The 26,866-nt window shown below is 42.0% G+C and overlaps 1 protein-coding gene across 1 annotated transcript in view; it reads right to left on the bottom strand.

Annotated features, from left to right (window-relative positions):
• The window catches only part of PTPRT (protein tyrosine phosphatase receptor type T), a 439,432-nt gene that overhangs the window by 217,538 nt on the left and 195,028 nt on the right, over window positions 1-26,866 (bottom strand). Inside the window, exon 7 of the mRNA XM_041478701.1 lies at window positions 4,197-4,490. Coding sequence (XP_041334635.1) covers window positions 4,197-4,490 — 294 coding nt within the window. The remainder of the gene's footprint in view (window positions 1-4,196; window positions 4,491-26,866) is intronic.

The following is a 26,866-nucleotide window of genomic DNA, read 5'->3' as shown; positions in this document are numbered from 1 at the left end:
TATGTCTTTAATGCTGTCCTGTAGAACATCAAAAAGCATCACCAGTGGGGTAACATGCCTGGGCACATACTGCTAACAGAAATTTAGATATTATACTGTTTAATAAAACTTCTTTAGGCTCATTTAGAGTAGGACCTTCCATAATTATGTTATGGGTTTTATCTAATAAAAAAACAACAAACACTTTCAAGTCCATATAGTCACCTTCCATTCAGTGTGATCAAAATCTGAAACTTATTAATGATTTTGTAAGAGTTGTCCTGATGTCTGAGCTCATGCTGGACCATCCTGGCCATGCTTGTGCTCTGATGCAAAGCTGACAGTCAAGAAACAAAACAAGCAAGGGCAACTTTGTAAATGAACTTCTGTTGTTTCATTTGAAGTGGAAGAGAAGCATGACCCTTCCAAAATCCTTCTCATTTTCATCTCTAAATAAGAATCTCATTGGAGCTTGTGCTTGAATTGAAGGCCAGCAGTTACTCAGCCTCCCCAGAACAAAAAAATTATAAAAATACAGTCTCTATGTGAAAAGAGCCTGGGCAGAGTATTCAGTGCAAGGGATATTGACTTCCCTCTCTTAGAAGGTTGCAGCCACTTTCTGTTGTTACACTGATTTCTAGAAATTTAAATAAGTAAATGCTTCTGCAGCACAGGTGATAGTCTCTACTCTTACTTGTACAATCAATTTTGTTACCTTTATTTGTGGCCTTAATAAACACAGCACGACACCAAACAGTGCAGTACAACTGGGCTGCTCCAATCACCTCCTGGTTGCATACAAATGTGTAGGAGGTTGGTACTTCCCTCTTGCTCAGAAAAGGCAAAGACAACTAATAAATCAACCAAAAAATTCACATTAAAAAAAGCATCATCACTCATCCCTCAACTATTTTAAAACCCCTCTATTTTCCCTGATGTCATTCATTAGGTACTCTTAGGAAAATCAAGGCAGCAGAGCTGTTTTCTCAGTTCAGCACATTTTTGAAAATCTTCACCGTGAAAGTTTTGTGTAATTATCCTCAAAATGGTGTTTTGAAGGAGTTCCACGACACATGGAAATTGGAATAATGAGTTGCATTTTCTTGTCTATCACTTCAGTTGGCATTTGGTGCAACTGTACATCTTTAGCTATTAAGTCTCTCCCTCCCTCCTGGTCCACACTTAGATCAAGATCATTACAATTTCTCCTACCCATTGCCCTAAACAAAACATAAATGCCATCACCATCAATCTCAACAAGGCCTGTATGACAGCTAACATTAACAGAATGACCTTCTTCAGTTAGATTTTCATTAGTAAAATAGGATGGAAAGCAGAAAGTGCCCCAGCTTTGCCAATTTGAACAAATTATCCACGTCATCCTTGTCGGAGTCAGTCGATACCTGAACTGGGCAGGAAACTCAGCAATCTGGGACACAGGACAAGACAATATTAAGCACAAAGCCAACTTTTTTTTTTTTTTTTTTTTTTCCATCTTAACTCCTGAATTGAGCCAAACCCAGCCTTTTTTACAGGTAAGGCAGAGAAGCTTGTAAGTTTGGCTGCTGCAGAGAGTGTGACTGCAAAGTGACAACACATCAACTCCAGAGCAAATCTGAGCACGTCACATTTCCATCTGCAAATGCACAGCCCCAGGCCAGGCCTGCAGTGACTTCTAGTGATGTCAGAGGATTTGACCATGCTAGGAAAGGAGAAGAAATCCAGAAGGTGAGCAGCACAACACGTGCCAACTTCCCAAACAGGCCAGGATACCATCCATGTCACTTCAAGCTTTCCATACAGCTGCTGCAAAGCCTTTAAGGTCTGTGTTCTACCAAAGGAGAGGTGCCAAACCAAGCAAACACCTCCATGTCAGGACCTTGTGTTCAGGCTTATTTGTTTTTAACTAAATCTTCTCAAAGGGGCACTAAATGTTCACTAATTCACAACCTTCATAGTAAAGGATGTGCCACCCAAAACACAGCCAGCCTGCCAGGCTTCCTCTCTTGGTAGAGAAAGGATATTGCTAGAATTGTTGCTCCCATAAAGTGGACAAGGAACACTAATATTGTACTGCTTAATCCCATCCTAGGATGGTTTTGGGTGTTCTGGATGCCTTCTTCCCACTTCTGATTTGCTGTTTGATCAGAAAGAGTAACACAAAACAGAATGTTCTTATAAGGGTTTCACTTCTTAAATCCACATGTTGTAAACCACTAATTTGTGGGGAGGAAAGGAGGGTTTGTAGCAAAAAGGAGAGAAGACTTTTAATCCCTGTTCTTTGTTCACACCCTGGTAAGGACCTTGCAAAAATTACAAAAATGCAAGAAAATGAAGTTGTGTGGTGGAAAAAAACCTGTGAGGCAGAAAAGTGCTTTGCTCATCCCCTTGCCAGGCACAGGGCTTGATTTCCCTTAATGGCTGATGATTAATGTATGACAACAGGATGAATAGCCAATATATCTGAAACATGAGCAACATCATCCGTCAGTTTTTCACAGGAAGTCCAATATGGCTTAGAAAGAAAGATAGATTACTTCTGCCCCTGGATCAGCACTGATCCATTCCAATATGAACTAGACAAGGAGGGTGCTGCAAGTGTTTGCACACAGTCTTTTGTTAGAAATGAGGAGGGAAATGGAATAATTTTTTAGGTAATTTTTTAAAATACAAAAATGTATTAAAAATTACTATTAAAATTAAATAAATAAAATTAAATTCTTTCTAAATTATTGAATAAATTATAATAATTAGAAATATTATTTCAAAATTTCCTCCTTCACCACAGGGCACTCAAACTGATATCAGTGTCAATTTGTTAATATCCTCTGCAGATCCACTATCCAAGAACAACATAAATTTTGTTCGCCACTTAGAGATGAAAATGCTATCACAGCCTGGTCTTAAGAACAATTTTCTTACTGCAGGACTGGTCGGAACAAAAAATGGTTCTTTACCTATTCCAACAAAAAGCAGCCTCACACTGTGGCAAGAGTTTGTCAGAAAAAGCACAAGCATAAAACCAACAGTTCTTAAACACCTGCCTGTGGAACAAAACAAAATATTTCAGGATGTATCCAAATTCCCAGTGTCAGCTCAGAGCTGTGCTGAAGCACCTGCAGCAGGGCTGTGTGGCTGAGCACTGTGGCAGCAGCTCCCTGGCCACAGAGAGCAGGCACAGATACAGACCTTCCCAGGCACTAGCCTTCTGACAACATGGAGTCAGATTCATCATTCTTCCCTGCCACGGGGGAGCCTGCAAAAACAACAAAAACAATTCTTATCTCCACTTGCTGCACCTGTTGCCAGGTAAATGTGGAATGGAGACTTGTTTACCAAAGGGTGGTGGTGTTTTGGTTGGTTGACCAATGAAGTCAAAGCTGTATCGGACAGGCTGGAAGGGGTTACAGGTTTACTTAAGAATATAGTAATAATATAGTGTTGGGGAAGATGAAACAGGAAAGCCTTGTAAATATGATTGCCTGGCAAAAGATTTTGAGAATATGGAAACTATAAGCAAGATTGAAATGAAAGCAAGCTTTGAGATACCTTAGTTACTGAACAACTGGAAAACAATGGTATGGCCAGTTAATGGTAATCCTCTTATGAAGAAACAATACCCTCTGCTTGCAGAGAGGTCCAAGGGTCAGAGCAGACCCTACTAGCTTGGCAGAAGGGGTCCAAAGAGCAGTTTTTAGGGTTTAAAATGTAACACAGTATGGTAATGTAATGATTCTTATAGGCTGTATGTAAATGCTATAGGATTTGTATCTTGTATTAGATAGGTTAGTGAGAATTAGAATATTCAACACAGAAAAAGATTTATGGTATTGTAACAGGAACTTCTCTCTCTTTTACTCTTTCGTCCTCTCTCTTTTACTTTTTTGCTCTCTCTCATCCTCTTTACCATGCTCTTGCCTTCTTTCTCTTTACCAGTCTCTTTACCTCTCTCTCTCTTTGGGGCCTGCTCTGAGCTGAGGCTGGCAGCTCCCAGCAGGGCCCCTGCACACACATCCTTTGCAATAATCTGCAAGTTCCAAGACCTGGCTCCAGAGATCTCTCGTCTCCATCCATCCCGACTGTCCTACCCCCATTGCTCCTGCAATACAGTATAGAGGGATAAAGCAATGTTCAGCCTCCTGCATCATGGAATCAGTGCTAATTACACCCGTGTGGACAGAGCACCCCTTGGGGAGTGGAAGCAGCAGAGCCCTCACCTGCACACTTGGTCCTGGTGGTCAGGGGGGGCCCGGGGGGCCCCGTGCCCCCTTCCCCGGGGCGCGTCAGCAGCACCCGGATCTCGTACTCCACGTCGGGGTCCAGGTGCCACAGCTTGTAGTTGGGGGAGTCCACGATGTGGGTCTCTGCCCAGTTGCCCGTGGTGGTCCTGTACTCCACCTCCTTGAGGATGATGGGCCCGTCCCCGATGATGGAGTTGGCGTTGGGTTTGATCCACAGGTACGTGGCTCCCACGGCCAGCAGCTCCGGGGGGGCGATCGGCGTGGGAGGCTCTGGGGACAGAAACAAATCACAACCTGTCAGAAAATGTTGTCCAAATTTCCATCCCAAAACCTTTTGTAACAAAGGCACAATTTCCCCCTCTCATTTTCCAAATATTATATAAGAATTTAATCTGTTACTGGAAAGAATTGGGCTTGGGTTTTTTGTGCTTAAATTCCAGCCCTCTTGCACTGGGGGTTGTGTTACCAACTGAGAAACACCTGTGAAAATACAAAGCAGCTTTCTGTTTTAAAAATGCCTTCATAAACCTCATAAACATTTATAAACCTCATCATCAGGTTTATACTTGCCCCCTCTTTTAAGCATGTGAACAACAGCACTCAACATCTTGGAGAGTGAGGGAAAGAAATCCTAAATAAAGACAACTGAGTGCCCTTAGCACAAACCATGAATCAAAGGGTTCCAGCACAGCCCTTCCTCTGTCCTGTGGCCCGGCACAGCAGAATATCCCAGCCACAGATCGAGGTGCTGTGGTTCAGCCAAATTCTAACACTTAACATGACACAATTAGCAAGAGGAAAACTCAAATCACTTGTTCATTTTCTGATCTTAACCCCCAAAAACAGAGAAAAATAACAGCATATATTTTCTAATCAAAGCACTGGCTGAGACAATATTAGCAAATTTAAACAGCAGAGATCTTCCCATGCCCAGCAGCCAGGATACTGCTGGAACTGGCTCTGAGTGGGGCTCTTGGTGGCTCAGAATAAAGAAAACTCCAAGGCAACAGTGAATCAACACATCCTATGGTGTTTGATTGCAAAGTTTGCACAACCTCATGGGCAAAGGTACTCAAGAAAGTCTGCATGACACCTGAGGAGTGCCTGGATGTTTGAGAAGCAGTATAAGGAGGCAGGAACCAGCTACTGAGTACCACCTCTGTGAGAAAAAGCAAAGCGAGCTGATAAAAGACATCTCAGCAGCTCCCTTTGATGGAAGCTACAAAAAAAAAAAAAAAAAAAAGAAGAAGAAAAGAAAAAAAGAAAAAATCTGCAGAGTTCTGGCTGCCTGCCTGATTTTTATTATTCTTTTTCTCCCTCTCTGTCAGTGTAAATAACACTTGCATGCTGGAAACCACATGAATAGCATACACCTTGTGGCTTTGAAAACCTGAGCTGAACTCTTCAAGATTATCAGCAATTTCCTGAATCTTTCCTAGCCTTCCCTCTGCCACACTCTAATGTGGTTTGCCCTCAGCCCAGAGGACACAAACTCTATTCTCTTGTGAAAATCAGGTGACTAAAAAGAATATTTTTATCAAGAGGGGCTTAAAACACTGGCACAGGGTGCCCAGAGCAGCTGTGGCTGCTCCATCCCTGACAGTGTGGACATTGGGCTTGGAGCAACCTGGGACACTGGAAGGTGTCCCTGCCCATGGCAGGGGTGGAACAGCTGAGCTTTAAGGTCCCTTCCAACCCAAACCATCCTGTGATCTCTGTCTCTGAAAAAGAAACACATAAATGTTACAACGTAAGAAATGTGGAGTTCCGTGGGAGTCATTCTAAACCCCTCCCTCCTGAAGGTGATTCCTCAAAGAACTGGAAGAATCCTGGACCCAAGGAAAAGAGGAAGGAAAGACTTTGAGTACCACACGATGGGAGGAAGATTGGATTTTCCCCTCAGGATAATTCTTGCAGGTTAAGATCTGCTCGGTGAAGAAAAATAAACTGTTGTACAAAAGGATCAACTGAAATTATGCTTGATTTCATTTCCTTTACCTGTTCACAAGAAATCATTCTATCTCCTTGAGACTGACTGCAGGAGTTGCGTGTTTTACCTCTGGAGAAAAACAATCTGAATTGTAATTGCAGCAGGTATCCAACATGAACAAAAATCAGTGATGCCAGATGTGTTTTCTGTGGAATATCTGTTTCTGCTTTAATTCTGCACTATTCCATAACTCCTGCCAGAATCTTTTTCTGATATGAAATGCCAGGCTGATTATGTTTTGACTTACAAAGTTATTTCTCCAGGAAAATTGTTTTCCAGAAACATGTGTGGATACATTTTCATTAAAAATCAAATTAATATAGATCACAAGCAGTTTATTTCTTATTTCTTGGTGCAAGGCAATTAAAAGAGAGATTTGGTTATTTTTATTCCCAGTGCAAAAACTACATCTTACAAGTCACATCATAGCTGAACACAAGACAAATGAAATATTAAACTCCATTCTCCTGGGCTGCAGACTTCAATAGCAACATGAGACAGGTTACTTTGGGATTTGATGGCAACTTAGAAGAGATTTATGGGACTGAGCTTAATTAATAGAGCAGTTTATCCTACTAGGCAGGCATGAAGAGAGTTTAGTAACCACTGTTGCCAAACAGATTTAAATTACCATGTCACCCAGCACACCCATCTTCCCTACTTTTGTCCCAATCCAAATCATCCCCACCAAAAAAAAAGTGATGGTGGTTTCCCTTCTTTCTCCCATTTATTTTCCCCTTGTTCTACCACTAAAAACACAGGTGCTGTAAAATGTAATAGAAGCAGGAATTTAAACTGTTGCTCCTGCTTTCTGAATTTAAGGAACTAAGATAAGCAGCTGTTCTAGTAGTGTTTAGAGAATCAGTCCCACCTCACTGAAAATAATTAATTATTTCCTACTATTACCAACTGGAGCAAAGGCTTTAACTTTTTTAATATCACTCTGTGCCAAATTACTGCAAGCACTCTAAACAAGTTCCCCATTATTTAGCAAAACTGGCACATAAATGAGAACATTTTTTTCTCTCTGTTACAAAACCCACTTGCCAGTTACAGATGACCAGCCTGATGTTATGAGCTCACTATTTTAATTAAAATCTCTGTTTGACCTTGATTAAGCAAACGTGGTGACAGATTGGCCTTGTACACATGTAATTGTGAACAGCCATATTTTAAGCCCCATTTCATCCCAACACTATTTTATATCACAAGCTTTGCCTGGCCTGGTGCTCCCTTTCAGACACTCTCCCACCTCCTCCAGACAGAGAGGAGGAACCAAAGGCTCCCCCAACAACCAGCACATCTGGAACTGGATTGCTGCCCCTGGGATATCCAGCTGAACCCCAGACTTGGGAATGACATGGAAAAATGTGCTTAAGGGTTCTCACTTTAAAAAAAAAATGTAGTTCAGGCTCCAAACAAAAACCAAAGTTTTGACCATGGGTATATTTTATTGAATCTAAAACCAGGCCCAGCTGTGCAGACACAAAGGGAACTGGGGTGTGCCTTTCTCCTGCTGTTAGAACAGAAAACACAGCTCCTGTCTGCAGCTCAGAAGGCTGAACACTGTTAGAGCTTGAAAATTACATGAATTCTAGTAATGCAAAGAGTGTGAGAAAACTAAAACCTAAAAAAATGAACATGAAGGACCAGAATAGAGCAAACAGAATCACAGAGGATCTCAAGCCCCACAAGGATCAAGTCCAAATCCCTGTTCCTTGCAGCACCACATAAAATTCCATCATCCCTAGTGACAGGACAAGGGGTGATTGCTTTAAACTGACAGAAGACAGGGATAGATTGGATATTAGAAATTCCTCCCTGGGAGGCTGGGCTGGCCCCAGCACAGGGTGCCCAGAGAAGCTGTGGCTGCCCCTGAATCCCTGGAAGTGTCCAAGGCCAGGCTGGATGGGACCTTGGGACAGTGGAAGGTGTCCCTGCTCATGGCAGGGAGTAGAATGAGATTAATTTTAAGGGCCCTTCCAACCCAAACCATTCTTGGATTCTACAGTGACAAAGAGCATCACCCAGACACTTCCTCAACTCTTACACTCTTAGTACTGTTAACACACTTCTTTCCAGCGATTGTGAAAATCAAACCTATTTTACTCTTTGGCAAATATTCCTGAGTGTTTGTACTCTACTGCTGGAATATTTCTCCACTTGGTTTTCTAAGCAAGGCAATTCTAAGTAATTTTTACATGATGGAAGAATAACTGTCTCCATGAATCCTTAAGATACCACTGGGAAGACTGAAAAACTAGAGAAAAATCCTCAACAACTGTTACCACTTTCTCCTGTGAAATAATCCATAAAGAAAGACATTACAGAAAATGCAATCTTAAAACAGATGGATACACCTCCTAAACAATGAATTTTATATGATTTTTTTAATTTCTCCCTTTTTCATAACAAAACCATCTGATAAACTGTACAGATAAGCTGACCATAAACTCTCATTGGCATGGGATAGGCTGTGGCTGGTTTTAGACAAAAATAGCCCTTAATGTTACAAAAAAGTACCCTTTATGTCACAAAACTCTGCTGTAGCACCAAGTGCAGCAATGCCATGTTTTGTTTTCTCACATGCACAGGACAGAGCACAGGTTCTAAAAATAAGATCAGAAGAGATGCAGAGGTTGTTATTCTTTGAGGGTTGAAAAGGTGAAGATGGGACCTGCTGCACAAAGACCTTTCCCTGACAAGCAGGATTTGTGTTTTCCAACATGATCCTGATCATGCTGCACTCATGGGAATTATAAAAGCTTTTCTCACCAAGTCCTAAATAAGCAGCTGTGGACTGGGCTTGTCAAACTGATCAGGATGGGACTGAAAGGCAAGGAAACCAAATTTTAAGCTTCTCAAAATTCTTTTAAGCAGAAAACACAGAATAAAAAGTATCTATATAGTTTTCTACACAACTGTCTGAGCAGCATTCATGGGCACATTTGCTAGTTTTATACAATAACTATGAATCCTCAGAGCTCTGAATGTCAATATTTATACTGGCATTGCTTTTTTCCATACTTCCTACCACTGTCATAAATGCAGCAGGTGAATTTCGTTTTCTAGTGATGGTCCAAACTTTCCATTTATTACACAAAAGAAAAAAGGCACCTGGATTTTACAATATTTAGCCTGAGAAAATTTCACTGTGCTGACACTGCACTAATAGATTTTGTCTAAGAGAGACATTCAGATGTGTCTCTCAGAACTGTAACAGGCTGACAGCAGTGGCACGTGTCAAGTGCTATAGGAGTGTGCCAGCTGCAGCAATAAATGATTCATTAATTCACCTGCAGCAGGGAATGATATGGTCTGCCTGAACTCCAGGAAAAGTGCCCAGAACCAATTCTGAAATCAACAATTCTGAATATTTAATTAAAGCAAAAAATCCAGAAAAATGAGAGAAGAGGAAGATTTGGGATTCCTGCAGCCTATAGACCAAGGGGCAACGGTTTCATAGGTTTAAAAATTTCAGAGGTGCAAAGTATTTACTCTTTGGTTTTGCACTCAAACCACCCATTACGAACAGAGCATTCCCAGCAGGCAAACATCCCCTTTACACCTCTTCTCCTCTGTGAGCATTCCTGTACTGTGGGATGGAGCTCTGTTCTTTGGATCATGTGGCAAACTCCATGTCAGTGCTCTCCACCTGGTGCTTCTTCCCAGCACAGGGTTTACTAACACAGCAATAAGTGACTTTAGTACTCTGTGATACAAAATACTCATTTGCCACAATAATGTGTTTTTTCCCTTTTGCTTTTCCCTCAAGAACTGCTGCTTCTGTCTACAGGGCACTCACCACACATTTAATGTATAAAAGCAAAGCAGAAAGTAAAAATGAGCCAGAAAATGTGAAAGAATTGAGCAAAGTGGTCAGAGAATCAGCACAACAGCAATGAAAGCAAGAGATGAGCGGAACCCAGGGGTCAGCAATCAATAACACCAAAGAAAGCAAGACACAGTATTTGGCAGGATGCTTGTCTGCTATCATCCCCTCAAAACCCCAAACTCAAACTGCAGACTATTCCCTCAGCATCTCCCAACAGCACAGGTGCAGTACACAGATATGAAGGGAGAACTTGATCCATCAGCCTGAGGAAAACAGGGAAAACATTCTCTCTGTATTGTACCCCTCAAGAAGAAGAGGAAATGCCTCTTGGTGACTTGGACATGTGCTCTAAACTAAGCAACTGGGCTGTCAAGGATTGAAGAGAACACAACAACCTTTACAGGAGCTACTGTAAAGCAGGAGAAAACCTCTTAACCCTTTCCTGAAAGCACTGCAGTCTCCAGGAAAGGCAGCTGGAACGAATCCTGGTTAAAGAAGGTTCATCTGTATCAGTGTCATCTTATCAAACATCTACAGAGTCACCCTGAGTGCACAAAGAGCTGGTGCAGACCCAGTGCCTCCTGCCAACCCTTCCAATGGTGTGAGAGGCTAAAGGAGGGGGGCACCAGATCCCAAGGGGGAATTACAGCCGCGTGCTAATTCATTAGCATTTCACACTATTTGTGCCTCAGAAGCTTAGCCTGAATCCCACCAGAGCCTCAGAGGATGCTTTCATTCTCTAATAAAGAAAATAGCATCGGATTAGTTGAACAGTATCTCATTTCCCAGTGTAAATTAAGTGAATTAGGTGGAAGAGTCTGTGCTCTAATTGTAAAGCTTATTACAAGAACTCACATAGATTAGACCTGAATGCTTCTCTTTGAGTCATCATTTGCACTGTAACAGAGTTAAAAAGGCGGCTATAGACTCTCACTATTGATGTGTAGGAACCTCCAGTTTTGCAGCAAAGCACATTCCCAAGCCTTGTGCAGTGTGAGAGCCAGCAGACAGCACTTCCATGGGTGGGAGTGCTGCCCTCCACAGTGCTCAGGCAGGCTCTGGAGGCAATCTCCAGGAATGACAAACTCCTCAGGGCTGCAATCATGGACAATTAACTCTCAGTTTTAAAGCACGTCTAATTTTCTGAGTGTCAACTGCCAAACAGCTACAAAAACATATCATGGAGAAAAGCAATGCTGTTCTTGTTGGTTCTGGGATGTCACTCTCTTCACAGGGATCTTTCACGGACCATGAGAGGCCCAACACAAGGACTTTTGGCCATCCAGGAGCTGATTCCAATTAGCTTGACTTTCACTATGTAGCTTCTCCATGTTCCAGCCTACACTAATTATCTCAGGTTCCCTTAATTGTCAACGGAGAGAATGGGCTCCCCATAAGGCACATATCTAAGACAGATAAAATTAATTGCTCCCTGATCCCCCCATCTTTTGACTGGTATTAAAATAGAGGTGAGATGCATTTTACCTCCTTACTCTTTATTTTCTCAGCTCCTGGCCCTATTGTGAAACACAGAGAGGTGCTGGATCAGTCTGTTAAGGGGAAAGCCAAGAAATAATACTGAGCACCTCTGAATTCCCTCTGAAAGCCCTCACTCAGGGCAGAACTCAGGTGCTGCAGTCTAAACCCATCACATGAAGATAAATAATGATGCCTTTCTCTGGGAAAGGTGAGCACAACTCACTTTCCTTTTCTCCATGCAGCCAGAGCATGCACGGGTGACAGTGATGCTCTTTGATTTAATCATTCAATGCTCCAAGTGCCTGCTGGGGAAAGGATTTCATTCTCTTACTAAGACTGTTCTGAGAATGGAGCATCTTAGTCCCATCTGCTGAGATTGTGTCACACACAGAAAAATGGTTCAGGTTTCATTTGACCAAAATACCAGTAAAAATAAAGAGACCGTGACTTTCTCTGTGCAGCATCTAACTTCTCCATTTTGCTCCACGATGAGCATCTCCAGCATGCTTGAACCAACTCCTGCTCTCCAGACATATCTTTGATGGATTTTCCTTACATAACAATTAGTAATTTTTAATTTTTGCTGCTTCCCTCATTTCTTGGAGTTGATGACAGGCACATCAGCTAAGTGTGGACTAAGGTTTCATATTAATCTGGAAATGATCCATTAAAAATACAAACTAGGATTTAACATAAAAACATATCTGAATACAGTAATTACAAAAGTATGAGAACTAAGCATCATCTCTCCTGTAACAAGAGAGATGAAAGTATAGTTGCTTTGCAGAAACTCTGGTCAAAACACTGTTTCCTCCACTAGAAATTGCTGCACCTGCACCAACAATGATTCAAGCTGCCGGTTACTCGTGACCCTCTGTCTGAGTTCTCTCTCCCTCAGGTGAGAAATCCCTGGGTGATACAATCTCTGCTGATTTCCAGTTCACTCTGCTGCCTTTAACAGCCACTTCTCCATCACTACAGTCTGAAAAACCAGCCTATGAGATGCTGCTCCTCCAAGTCTGTACAATTATATGGAAATCTGCATGCACATCCTACCAGAATCAAGGGTCTCTCCACCAGTCACTGCTCAGGGCCACCTTCAGCTCTCCCTCATGTTTCTAATCCCAGGGCCCATCTGAGCTCATCCATCACATGTTATTAAGTCTATTTCTGCTTTCTGCATGAACAAGCTGCTAATATCCCACAGGGACTGAAAAATGTAATCTTAACAAGCACCAAAAAAAGTAGAAAGGCGTTAATAAACACATAAACTGAGAAACATGTAATTTCAGGTCAGCTCAAGTTCAGGCAGCTTCAGCAGTTGCTATGCTACCAGCTGATGGTGGTGGGAAAGGACAGAGGCAAAAGGATTTTATAGTTCTGTCTGGAGTGGATATTTAGCAACTTCTGCTTTCTGGCACATCCCTGTCTGCAGAATGAAGGATCATTAGTCTCTAAGCTGCTGAAATGGCAAGTGATTGGAGGTATTGACCACCAGGAAGCAGCATGGAATGGTTTGCCTGGATTGATTAAGTAGCTTAATCCATAGCAACCTGCTAGGTTTGCAGGAAAAGCCTGAGGCAGGATGCTTCACTTCATTTGAGGCAAAGCGGGGCAGTAAAAATCCCATTGTCCTTTACATCCCTGGGGTGTGCAGGACTGATGGGGAGCAGTCAGAAAACTGAGGAACCAGCCAGGCTGGAGTTAAACAGGAGAGAGTAGCATGGCAGAGAGTCACAGACTCAACCATGTCCCACTGACACTGATCCCTCCTCTCTCAGACACAACCTGTACCCAGAGCTGGGTCCACTCAGGGCACTTCCAGGCTCTGCTCACACTCAATCCACACAAAACCCTGGTGAAGCAATTAGGAATATATTGCTTTATAACTGGAAATAATGATTAATGGATGGCTGCAGGGCCAGAGACTGAATGCAGACTTGTGTTCCAGCCTACAGACTTTATGACCTCCTACAAAGAAGCGTGTTCCAGGTCTGACAGGCAAATTTAGGGTTTTTCAGTCCATAAAGAAAAATGTTCTCACTTCAGCACTTGTTTTCCTGTGACAGATCTGTGAAAAACACAGATCACATTTGACCACGAGGAGGCAAGTCAAATTTAACACAAAGAAAGCCGAGGCTGGAATAGTAGATAACGAATGTGCCATCAGGGATCTCAGGGGGGCAGCACCCCCCAGGAACTTTCCAGCTTTTTCAGCTCTATATCCTGAAGCAGCAGCTGGCAAACTATCCAGGCAACCAAGTCTCAGAATGGGTGGTCACCTGAGTGCAGGTTTGCCGGGTATGAGCCCGAGCAGGAGCACAGCTGTGAGCTCAGTGTGGAACCTGGCTGAAGCAGACATGACTCATTTCCAAGGTACTTGGCCGAGTGCTCCTTTTGGGCAGTCATTCCTCCTGCCTTAACTGACTGAAATTACAGACCTGGGAACATTAACAGCCCAAGGAAGAGCAGGATTTGCTGTTATCACAGCTATGCTTCATTCAAATTTAAAAGTTTTCTCACTTTACTCCTTTCTCTGGGGTAAGAGCAGATGGGCACCCCGGGAAATCTGAAGAAACTACTTGAATAACTGGATATCAGGGATATTGAAATGTTCCTCATGCAGGTTCCAAAACATCCCCAGAAATACCACCTACAGAAATTGTCCTATGGTTTACACCTAAAGTAGCACATTTCATCCCAGAAATGCAAGATGAAGGTTAATAATCCTTCCTTTTATTGACAGCAAAGTGTGAAAAAGAGCCAGGTCCACTACCAATAACTGTTCTGCTGCCACAAAAGCCATGCTGCTTACACAGCTGCATAAGCAACCTATGGATTTATTACAAAGTCTACATGGCAAAAATCTTTCCTTGTGGTGGCAAAAACAATCCTTGTCCAGGTAGTTAAACATCAGGAAGAACAACTCCAAGTTCCATGGCAATTTCCAGAACACAAAGGGATCTCTTCCACCTCTAAGGCATCTCCGGTGTACAGCACACTCAAGAGAAATCCTGCCTGCTACACAGATGTGCTCCCAAAAGGAATGTTTGCAGTTAGGCTGATGTACTTCGACTTTTTATTTCCCCAACAGAAGGAACAAATATTCTGCTTCTGAATGAAAGTGCAAAAACACCTCAGAATTGATCCTATTAACCCTGAAGACTTAGAGGCCACCAGAGATCCAGGATTTTGAATGTTGCAATTTTACTTCTTTTTATAAGATTGCCAATATTTCCAATAATATTTGCAGTTAGTTAATTAATTCTTTATTCTTTCTTATTTGCTGCTGTCTCACCCCTGGGACAGTTAATAAAAACAAGGTCTCCTACCACCAGACAAAGGACTGGAAAGAGATGCACTATGGCTGACGGAGTTAAAATTACAGAACAGAAGTGACTTTTAATGGGTCTTCATTTCAAAACCAGTGTTAATTCAGCTTTGGGTCCTGCACAGCCTGGATCCTCCTGCATGTTGTGTTATGTAAGAAAAATCTGTCCATCTAGAGGAGAAGCTGTGTTTCATTCCCATAATATCAAATTTTATGCAGATCTACCAAGGCCTCGAGTCAGGTTCCTTCAAAGAAAACTCCTATTCCAAAATGTGTGCTCTAAAAGTAGAAATTATATGTTCAAATGCTTTTTCAAGGAGCTGTAAGACAAATATTTACTGTGCCACAAATCTTCCTAAAGCAGAGTCTGCAGATGTCCAGGCAATATCTGAATATATGACTAATCAGTGCTGGTGCTTTCTTCACTGTGCAGAGCTTTCTGCTCACAGTATATTATCACTCCCCCAGTCAATGCAAATTGAACCTGGGCTTTCCTGAGAAGGTCCAGATTCAATTTGGATTTACTGATTTAATCAGCTGAGAGTTCCTTACATAGGAACTGGTCCCCTACAGGCATACATTGACTAAATTCCTGAGATTCTGCATATGCTGCAAAAGCTAAAAACACGGGAGGAAAGAAGATGGAAAACCTACCAGGACACAAGGGAAACCTTTTTTTAATATTAATCATAGCAGTAGAAAGATCATACTGACTGGTCACCCCTTCAGGATGATGCACACTGGTATACAAGATTTGATATACAACCTGCCAATTCCCAGTATCTGTTTTCCCCAAGGATGGCTCCCAAACAAGTCAAGATTCATCAAGGAACAGCAGTTCACTCAGGTTTTCTGGGTGAAATGAGGACAGCAGATTACCTAAGCATAAGGCCAAGCCTTATGCTGCACTTCACTGGTGCAAAGTGGGATTTAAGGTCGCTTCTGACTGAGAAAAATGGATGATATGTGTTTATGTATGGACAGACCTGCAGAACTTGCATTTCTGTGATGTTCTGGTGCCAAGCACTCTAGAAAGTCTCTGCAGCAGTTTGTAACAGCCCACGTGGGCAGGCAGAGCAGAAAGCAGCAGAGATGGGTGTCAGCCAGCAGGACAGGCTGCAGCCTTCCTGCATCACCAGCCTGTTACCAAGGACTTTGTAGTCATAACAACAAAATTGAGAGATGCCAATTACCATAACACTGAGCACATAATTAGCAGCAGCCTGAACAACTTGTCATCCTGCAAAACTGAAGAATCAGCAGCAAAAATGCAAAGTGACCAACACAGGAGTAGGTACAAGAAGTTTTCTTCCTGCATTAGAGTGTCAAAGCATGATTTAGAAAATTATTTTTTCTCCCTTGTAAGGGATGTCTGTCACTTGGTATAAGGACTGTATGTGTTCACTCAGTATGTTTGATTATATTACTCTGTGACTTTAAGCACTGATGGATAAGGAAGATCAGCAAGGAAATGCCAACAATTTTGAAATCTTTGTTTACAGTTCTAGAGCTGCACCTTTCACATTGAAGCAAAATATCAAAAGTTGATTATGTGTTTGTTACACACATAAAATGAGCTAGAACACATAAGGGTTTATTTTCCCATTACTTTGTACATGTGGAATTCCTGTTGATGCAGAGCAAAGCAAATTTTAAGCAGAGGAGTCACTGTATCAGCTGTCACTTCTACCACCAGGAATGCCTGTTAGTGATTTCATCACCATGTAATTATCAAGCATGGGGTCAAAATTTACCCTTCATCCTATCAGTAATTCCTGTCAGGTACCTGGGAAAACATTCAATCCCTACACAATCCACACCAAACAGGATTGCAGATTTTCATTTCATCACAGCACCTGAGGGAAGAACAGCAACACAAACACCTCAAAGGGTCTTGTGCAACTGTCTGAAAGGACCTGACCCAAATAAGCACAGTGAAGTATTCAGTTCTTCCATTTTTATTCTATTTCCTATCTTTACAAGCAGAAACCTCCATTGTCCAAATAAGCCCCAGTTAATACCTGATGAAATCTTTGTTCAATGCCACAGAAAACCATCTGTTGTTCCAACTTGTAAATTTACATTCCCTGCATGGGTCTCGAGTACAAAACTCCAGAAGTGAATTGCTAGACATAATCATCACCCTCAGAGGAACAATAAATATTGTAGGTCAAATCTTGCCCAAAATACTTGCACCAAAGAGTTGTGCTGCTTGTAAGGCTACTTAAAACAAAGTCTTTTTGCTTCATGCTGAATTCTTCGTGCTAGACTCAGAGCTAGACTCTTTCCAAGGTGTCCTTAAGAACAGTAGAACATCTCTGGAGTTAAGAACAGGCAGACACAGGTTATCGTGCAGTGCTTGGCTTTAATGAATAGCTTGTTAGCCATTCACCAGCTTAGCTCCTTGTAGATTCACTTAATTATTTAAAAATACAATGATTATTTGGCTCTGTGCCAAATTCTTCTCTAGTTTATGCTGGTACAAGTCCAAAATAAATGGAGTTACCACTGTGATGCAAATAAGCCAAGTTTCTGCTCTTTTGTTCCTCAGTAATCTGAAATGTTGATGATTCCTTATTCTTCACAGGCAAGCTGATAAGAACCAGCACCACAGGAAACCATTTTCTAACAGAATGTGCTCCGTGCCTGCTCTGAACCCATTTGTTGCTTGTTAGGACCCTGGCACCCCTCCATAGTTCAATGAACATGATTAAAAATGACTTGATGAATGTAGTGCATTGAACAGGTGGCTGTAGCCAGGCTGGAAGGAAGAGCACTCTATGCTAGGTGGAAATACTTAATGTTTTCTAAAATTGTTTAAACAGCAATAGCTCTGTGGATCTGGGCACAGACAATTTCCAAGAGTCCTAATTCCATTAATGACAGCTGCCAAAAACTCTGCAAGGATCAGGGACAAAATGTGGGGGTGAGGGAAGAGAAACTTCTCCATGGCAGCCTGTACCTTCCTCCACAACAGGAATATTTCACCAGGTCCCAGGGTATCAGGAAATAAGAGATAATGGAAAAGTCAAGAAAGGAACTGCTCAGCCAGCACAGGAGCTGCGAGGTGACAGAGTGAAGCCTTGCCTCCAAGTCTGGCTCAAATCCCTCCCAAACCCAGGGAAGGGCAGAGCCAACTCTCACAGACAGCACAGGCAGTGCCAGCTGGGTAAAAAGTGACTGGAGACAAATGGAATTGCTTGGAGCTCATCAGTCTGCCAGGCACACCCTGGTGAGACCCAGAGCTGGCCTCTCTGGGGCACAGAGGGATTAATAGGGGTTTTAATCGAGTTGTCTGCTGATGGGTTGTGACAAGATTACAAAAACCCCTGATTTTAAGGAGTGTGCAATAATTTCATAAAAGGCAAGAACTGAGCTAAACCCACCTGGGCCCTCTGAGCAGCTATGGTTTGTTCATGCACAGGTATTCTACTCCCTGAGCAGAGCATTACAGGATTTCATTTCCAGCAGAGTTTAAATGATGGAATAACCAGAAAAGGGGGCACTGGGAGTAATGGAACAGACACAGAACCAGCCCAAAACTGTAACAAACCCCTCTGAAACTTGATTACAAGTGCTCTTGATTATTAAAAGCCAGACACGAAAAACAAACAGGGGAAACAAATCTGCTTCTTTCATCTAACAAAATACATTTCAACATTTTTTCCAGGGAAAAGCATCAGCTCTTGAATACTTTATATTATACATATGCCTTCAACTCTGCTGCTGATCTTGACAGCTGCACTTTAATTTATTTGCACGACTCTTATTGGAAGTTGAGTAAAATATGGAATACAGTGAGTCCACACAGTGATTTAGAGCTATTACACCCACATCTGTCACCAGCTGCCAGGTTGAACACGATCTGCCACGCCACTGGCAGGCATTCCCTTCATTGGCAATAAAATCTGGGGCTATATTTCTTTGAGATCTACCAATATTCACTGCATAAAAGCAAGCTGCCCTGAAACATGGGCAGTAAAACTGAGATGAATTCACACAGAATCTCCAAGCTTCAGCTGCAAAGAAAACAGTGGTCCACTTATCCTGATGTTATTGGAAATGCCTGGACTTTATCTAGGAATGTAAATCACCTCTTTGTATAAATTAAAAGGTATTCCCAATGATACAAAGCCAGGTTATAACCTAGAACACAGGGGATATATGTCACAGAGAGAAACAAGTGCTTCACATACACCCTTTCTTCTTTTTATAGGGTTCTTAGGAGCTCATTTGGAATTTACTGTGCATGTAAATGCCAAATGAATTCCAAGTGCTGCATTACTGCCAATCCATTACACCAAGCCCTGCAATTTTAACTTACAGCTCCCAACTGCCTGTGGCACCAGGTCTGGATTCCAGTTCTTACACTCAGATAATCTTGCGGATCTGTGGAAATCGCTTTGTTAACATTTCATCACACCTCCCAAATCAGGGGTGCTTGTGCTGGAAGGTTGCCCAAGGTTTTGTAAAGGAAACACAAACACAAGAGAGGCTATGAGTGAGCTCTGTCCCACAACAAAGGGTTTCAGTACTAAAATGACTTTTACAGAGAGTTATTAAATTTAACCATGAGTTTAAGGTCCTTATTTATGATTAAGTCCTTATTTTATTACCACAGCAGGTAGGAACAGATCAAAACAAAAGAGGATACTGCTGCCTCTTCCATATTTTTCATTGAAATGACAATTCCAGAGAGTGGCCTGGGACTACAGCAAGGTCAGCAGGCAATCTCCCCTGCCACCCCTGCTGCAGACAGAAACATTTCTTTTGCTGGGAAATCCATCACAATGCATCTGTAAGAGCTGCAGGTGAAGCTGGATACCCTCCAGTAGTTCATGGTCCTGAAAGACAGGACCAGGGAACTGAGCAGGATCACAACCCCAGACATCAGGAAAGACTTGGGCTTGTTCAGGGTTCTGGACAGAAGAGTGGTCCAGGAGAACTGCTGGATTTCCAAGGAGCACCTTGTCAAAGCTCAGTGTTCCCTGCTAAGCTGCTTGTTGAGTTGTTACCACAGAGAACAGAATTACTGGAACTGGTTGCAGGGCTCTGCAGAGCACACTCAGCTCACAGTGGCACACACAGCTCCAAAGTTCACGTACACAACAGCAGCCTGGAACAGGCTCAGGACTGGGGAAATACTGTCCTTGTAAAGCCAGAAAGGGGTCAAAGCAGGCGTAAGGAGTTGCTGGCAGCTGCACAAACAGACTGTCAATTTTGTGCTTGCAGCATACTGAAGATTTCTCTTCATCAGAAAACCAATATTTTCATAAAGGTTTTGTGTACGTGTTCATCAGAGCTGCTGCTATAATTTACACTTATGTTTGAGCCTGTTTTCACTGCAGGCATAAACAAGGGTTTGATTTTTAAAGATCTGGACTTTTAAAGATCTACCTGTAGCACCTGCCAAAAAGAACTCTCAACAACTAAGAGCAGGTCCGCAGCTGCCTGAAAAAAAACATTAAGATAAAAAAACAAAACAGAAATATGCCAAACGAAAAAATCTTTGCATTATTCAACACAAGGAAGCAAAATACATTAAAGAATTAAAACTAGGCTGTGGTGCAGTTTGTCTTACCAACATAAGGTACACACAGGCTTTTGTTGAGCTTTGATTGTGTGAAGACAGCAGGCAACATAACAGCAAGCAGCACACACTCTGCTCCCATGGCACAATCCCACAGGTACCCCCAGCTGTGCCTGCATTTGGTGGCCAGAATAGAATCCACAATTAGCATCCACAATTAGCTAACTTGACCGACTTGGCCCTTTTCAAGTGTCTTTTAAGTGGCTTTTTACTTGAATTGAATGTTACAAACCCCTCCATTTCTTTGACTCATTATCTGCCAGCAGTATCTGCCTCTCCAATCAGCAGGATCCCTCAAGGGACCCAAGGTAGCCACAGGCACACCAAAGTGGAGATTTTAGAAGTTTCATCTGACAAAATTCATTACTCAGTTGCATTATTTTGCCTCTGAATTGCGCCCAATTCCTATCCCCAAAAATCACAGCACAGATTTAGATTCTAAGCCTGTGAATCAACATTTTCTAAAGGAGTTGTAGCATTCAGACATCAAAAGACCTCAAGTTGTAGTGTTCAGACATCAAAAGTGATGACAATCAAGACACACTTCACCCTTTCTTAGGACAACAAATTCCTGCAGGTGAGCTGAGGTAGGGCAGCAGCACCAATTTGTCTCTGAGCAGCCTGTCTTGTGTTCAATTTCACTGAAATTAAGAGAGAATGATTTTTTTTGCTTAGACTGATGTCACATTGGGACGTATTTCTTCATGGCTCAGTTGAAGTGCCTGGATGTTAAACTCAATTGTGTTTGCAGACAAGGTTTTTCAATGAGAAGTGATTTATGTGGATGATAGCAGCACATGCATCTCACAATTAGGTGTGAAATAAATCTAAAGGCATTGTATTCTTACACAAAACCAAACAAAAATGCTCAGTACCTACTGGGATACACAAGACAGATGATGGACTTTGGACCTGGCTAGCATAAGAGATTTGATAGACAAAATGCCTTGGCAAGAGCAAACAGAACTTTGAGGATTAAATCAAGATTGCAAGAAGCTTCAATCAGACTGACTTACCAGAAAAAGAAAATTACATCAGACTTCTGCAAGCAAGAGATATTTAAAATGCAAAAGTTTGTTTATGTGACCATTAACCCAATCACTGTAGTAAAACATTACTAGCCCTCCTAAAATACTATATAAGCATTTGTACTTCACAATAAATTGGGATTCTTTGATTCTTTTCTCACAAGTCCCTGTCTCTCTTCATGGCTGATAAGTACCTGCCCATGAGAAGTCAGTTTGCAGTTATGGGATTCTTGTGTTCTTGGTTAAAAAACATCCCTCGGGATGCCACTGTAACCTATTCAGTAGAATTAACTGCAGCCTAGTGTAACACAGGAGGTTCAAACCCTCAAACGAGCACTTAGATATCACAGCTCTCCCATACAGGGTCAATTTCATGGCAAACTTCACAGTTCCTCCTTGCAGGAGATGGACAATCTTGATGAACACCGTACAAGCACAACTGCTGAATGCCGTCCTGTTCCTTCCAGCATGGCCCAGGTGTAATCTGACACACGAAAAGCCCTAAAGAGCTGCAGCAGGGTTCAGAGTGGGAAAAAGATCTTCTCTTTGCCTCTGTCCCAAGATTATCTGTATGGTGGGATTTACTGCTGTTGGTTTGTCTGTTGGGAATAGCAGTGGAAAATGGGATCATGGCTCAGTTCTGGTGGTTCAAATGACAAGCCACCCATGGAACAGGTAAGATCTGCAAACTGAATGTGGAACACACATACAAACCCTTCTTTTTCTACCACCAGGACTGGTTGATTGTCATTACAGGACACGGAACAACATGATGTGGACTCGGCTGCTCTTTTTAAGGTAAAAAGGGCAGTTTATTTTCTGACTCTAACATTTATAGATCGTGACAGTGGATTGGAGGGTGAAAGTGCCACCTCTCCAATGACACTGGATAAAGAACTAAACAGGCCACCACAAGAACACAAGATGACCTTTAAGGTCCCTTCCAACCCAAAGCATTCTGTGATTCCACCTGTGGCATTAAGGAGTGGCAGGAGCACCCCAGGATTTACGCCTGCAATATGCAGTTTGCAGGCCAGTTTTCTTATCAGGTTATCTTTTCTGGTTGTTTGACAGAGCTCTGTGTCCCTTATGTACGATGTGGTGGCTTAAAGGACTGCTTGTTTTATTCCCTTTAATGAGATAAACAAATACCAGCAGAGGAACCTGGGGGAGCTGGGTCAGAATATCAGGATTTGATGCAGCAGCAACAGTTCCCCTCCAGCATCCAATAGTTCTGTTGGAGCAAAATTTGTCTTTACATAAAGACATGTTTTTCATCAATATTTTCACAGTGCTGGCCTGAAGGATCAAGGTCCTCAGCTTTTAAGGTGGGTTGCAAAATGTGGCAGAATTTTCAGCTAAGGGGCAGCTGTTGAAAATTGCTCATTTAAAAACAAGAAGGAAAAAGTGTTGGAAAAGCTTGTTTTAGACAGACTCCTACTTTTAGAGAAGCTCCCAAATGCATTTCCTAAGTGTGCATTCTAAACTATCAGCCCTATTAACTTTTCTTGTTTAAAAAAAAACCAAAAAAACAGAAAGTCAAAAAGAAACTTCTACTCTCTAGAGGTATAAAAGGGAAAACAAAGCTTTGAAGGCAAACTTCTCAAAGTAAAGAAAATAGGACTTGTAATGAGGCAATCTAAATCTGCTCTGAGGAGTGGAGATGAGGAAGAATATAATTTCTCATGATCTGTTATTTCCTTTAAAAGCCCCATAGAATGAATGGACAGTTGCCTATATTTGAATTTTACTCCATCTGGTCAAGGAAGAAGATAGATCAAGAAAATAAAAAACAATTAAAGGAGAAAACCACTTTTCATAAAGATGTAATTTAAGTGAAAACTTTGAGTGAACCAAAAGCCATACATCTTACAATGAGCTGTTTGTTCACCACATCCCTGCATGAGCCCTCCAGTACAGAAAACTTGCTCAAGAAAAGAGAAGCAGATAATTTTTACATTAAGATCTTGTATTTCCATGAAGCATGAATGCTGAGAGCATCTTAATTCCCAGCAGCAGCAGAGTTTGAAATTTTTCAGAATAGATTCAGCACGGTCCTGAGGGACAGATAATTAAAGAAGCAATACTACCTGTGGGAAGCAGCACACACTAGGGCATGAATCAAAATCAGGGTTAGAATCCACTCTGTGTCAGCTGGAATAGATCTGCTTTCAATGGCACATCAATTTTAAATGCTTCTGATTCCCAAACTCTGACAGGAGAACAGTGAGGGAGGAGATGAGATCAATACAGAATACTTGAGGTAAAGAACAAACTGATTCAATTTTGGGAGAGGCAGCTTAGTGCTGAACACACTTTGCAGAAGAGAAAATGCTGTCCAAATGCTGCAGTGGATTCTCTCTCATCCTTGCCACACCTCCCTGCCTGTCAGTCACACCCAGGGACTGACAGGGACTGTGTGGATAATGGGAATTGCACAGGGAATCCCTCCCTCATCCCCACTGCCCAGGCTCCATGATTCTGGTTCCTCCATGGTTTCATCCTCTCTCTGTCACCGGAGTGGGTGTGGACAAAAAAGAAACATCAGAGTGCCAGAGTGTTTGCTGAAGAAACTAAGGAGTAAAACTGGTCACTGATGTGTGAGTGTGCCATCCTTTCCACCAACACTCTGTAAATCCCCAGCCCTCAGGGGTTTGTGGTGTCTCTCTGTGCTGTCCTGCCCCAGAACAGAGCAGCTGGTGGCACCTCAAAGACAGATACGACCTCTCCTCCTATTGAGGCAATGCTTCTATAGAAGAAGAGAGAGAAACTCTGCTGAAGTTTCTTCTCCAAGGTCTTCTTTGAAGACATTACACCTGTGCACAGGGAGAACTGCAGCCCCTTGTTGTTGCAGTAAGGTAGAAAAATAATAAAGAAAGGCTTCACAAAATCAAACCTTCTCTCCTAAAACCAGTGACTGGCCTTGTCAAGCTGGCCCTTTGCAAGTTCCCATGTGAAAACAATCCTGGTGTGAGCAGTTCATTAACATAACAATCTATTCCTGGGTAAAAAAAAGCACACCTGTACAAACTGTTTTTGCACCGTTAGAAAAATAAAAACTATTTCTCACAAACAACTGTCCCTGCACATACACCCCAGGGGTTTGAGTGACCAATCAATACAGGGTAACAGCTTGTTAATAACCAATATAATAATTAGCAAGAAAGCTCCTGACCAATTGGAGTCACACACGAGTCTGTAAAGATGTATAAAAACCAGTTATGTGAATAAAGAATGGCTTTTTCCTCCATGAAGAAAATGGAGTCTGTGTAATTTATTCCCATGTGAAAACAATCCTGGTGTGAGCAGTTCATTAACATAACAATCTATTCCTGGGTAAAAAAAAACACACCTGTATAAACTGTTTTTGCACCGTTAGAAAAATAAAAACTATTTCTCACAAACAACTGTCCCTGCACATACACCCCAGGGGTTTGAGTGACCAATCAATACAGGGTAACAGCTTGTTAATAACCAATATAATAATTAGCAAGAAAGCTCCTGACCAATTGGAGTCACACACGAGTCTGTAAAGATGTATAAAAACCAGTTATGTGAATAAAGAATGGCTTTTTCCTCCATGAAGAAAATGGAGTCTGTGTAATTTATTCCCATACCTTGTAAATACAAAGCCACCAGCGTGCTTGGTTTTGGCAGAGTGTCCCAGTTCCCATTGCCAGCTTGCCCATGTTACAAATATCTTTTTTTGCACCCATTGCAGTGATATTGTGCAGCAGCAATTCCCACCATGAATTACATTACAGGAGAGAAACTTGTCCCTGGGTATATTTTATACCTTACCTACCCTTTAGTTCCTCTTGCTCCCAAATCCCTCTCAAATCAACCTGAGAGGGGACAGATTGAGGGAAAAAAAAAGAAGGATCCTTTTCACAAAAAACAGTGGCTATGGAAAGGGATTCCAACTGAAAAAAAACCACCCATCAAAACACTCTGCTTTCCTCTGCATCTCTTAAAAGTCTTGCAAATGCCAGTGGAAATGATGGGGCGTCTGATGTTTTGACAGAAACAAGAACATCATTAAGGTAAGAGCTGTCAGCAGGTATTTTATTTTCTCCCTGAAGAATATGGCTACTCTTTAGGCTTTACTTTTTTCACTAATCTTTTTTCTTTTCATTTCCATTTTTGTAATTCAATCCTGAAAGATGGCATATTTTATTTGCTTGTGAACTGGATAGATTAGAGAGCAGCAGTGATGGCTTGTGAATATGACCATGTGTGGTTCCCAGTCAGCAGCCAGCAGAGATGCACTAATTGTCCTGCCACTGGGATAAGACAGAAAACTATTCCAAGTCCAGGTGCAGTCCTTGTTTATACAGAATACAATGCTGAGGTAAAATTAATGTAACAGCAAGACAGTACCCAATATTTCATTACTTCTTACATGTTAAATAATGGCACATATAGCTCTTAAAAATAAAATGTGGTTTTCTGTATGTATTTACTACCTCATGAGGTTCCAGGTATGAATTAATATTAAATTCCCAGTAAAACCACTGGGAATTCAGGACCACCCGCAAACCAGCTCTCCACATTACCAATGGGGAGGAGGTTCAAGAAAAGCAGGAACAGACTGCAGGAGGCAACTGGTGACAAGAAACAAATAAAGGAATGGGATCAGGGAGCCAAATCAGATGAAACGCAGAGGGAGCAATGCAGACCACGCCTGGCCCAAGGCTTTGGGAGAGCCTGGGGTGTGCTCAGAGGAACAATGCCTGGAGGGGCACCATGAATGCAAATGAGTGCTGAACCCTGCTACTGGCAGGCTCCAACTGGGAGAACTGGAGTCCAAATCTGGCAGCTAGAGGAACTGCAGTTCTTGACAAACAGAATATTTAAGGTTCACTCAGAGGAAATTCCTGGAAGGTACTCAGAAACCCAGTGACACTTATTTAATCCACCACACAGAATGAGAACTCAAATCCTTCCCCAGAGGAGTGTGACTTGTCAGTCTGGGAGAGGAGATTAGAGAGGTCAGGCAGATCTGTGAGCACAGCCTCCTCAGAAGTTATCAATAAAAGAAAGGACTGAATCAGAGAGGGGAATCACAGCATATTTTATCAGGATTAATAAAATAGATGTTTATGATCTCTACTAATTTGTTTGATGGTTGTTATTCAGAAATCCTTGTTTAGTCATTAAAAAGACAAGGCACAAGTATTGTTAGCAGAGGCATTTTCTATAGAAGAATAACAGACGTATGGGAGAGTGAGTCAGATATTTATGTTCCCTTTTAAAAATAAAATTAGCAAGCTTTTAGAGGAACACACTGTTTCCAGATACATAAAAGCATTCCTGATTATCTCTGCAGTTCCCAGGCCATGCCAGGCCCAGAAGTTTCACTTGTTCTGGTCTATACACAGCTTGTGCTCCAT

This window comes from Pyrgilauda ruficollis, unplaced genomic scaffold (genome assembly GCF_017590135.1).
Source record: "Pyrgilauda ruficollis isolate IOZ18807 unplaced genomic scaffold, ASM1759013v1 scaffold46, whole genome shotgun sequence".
NCBI classification, from domain to species: Eukaryota; Metazoa; Chordata; class Aves; order Passeriformes; family Passeridae; genus Pyrgilauda; species Pyrgilauda ruficollis.
Note: the sequence above shows the minus strand (reverse complement) of the source record. Positions and strands in the feature narration are given on the sequence as shown.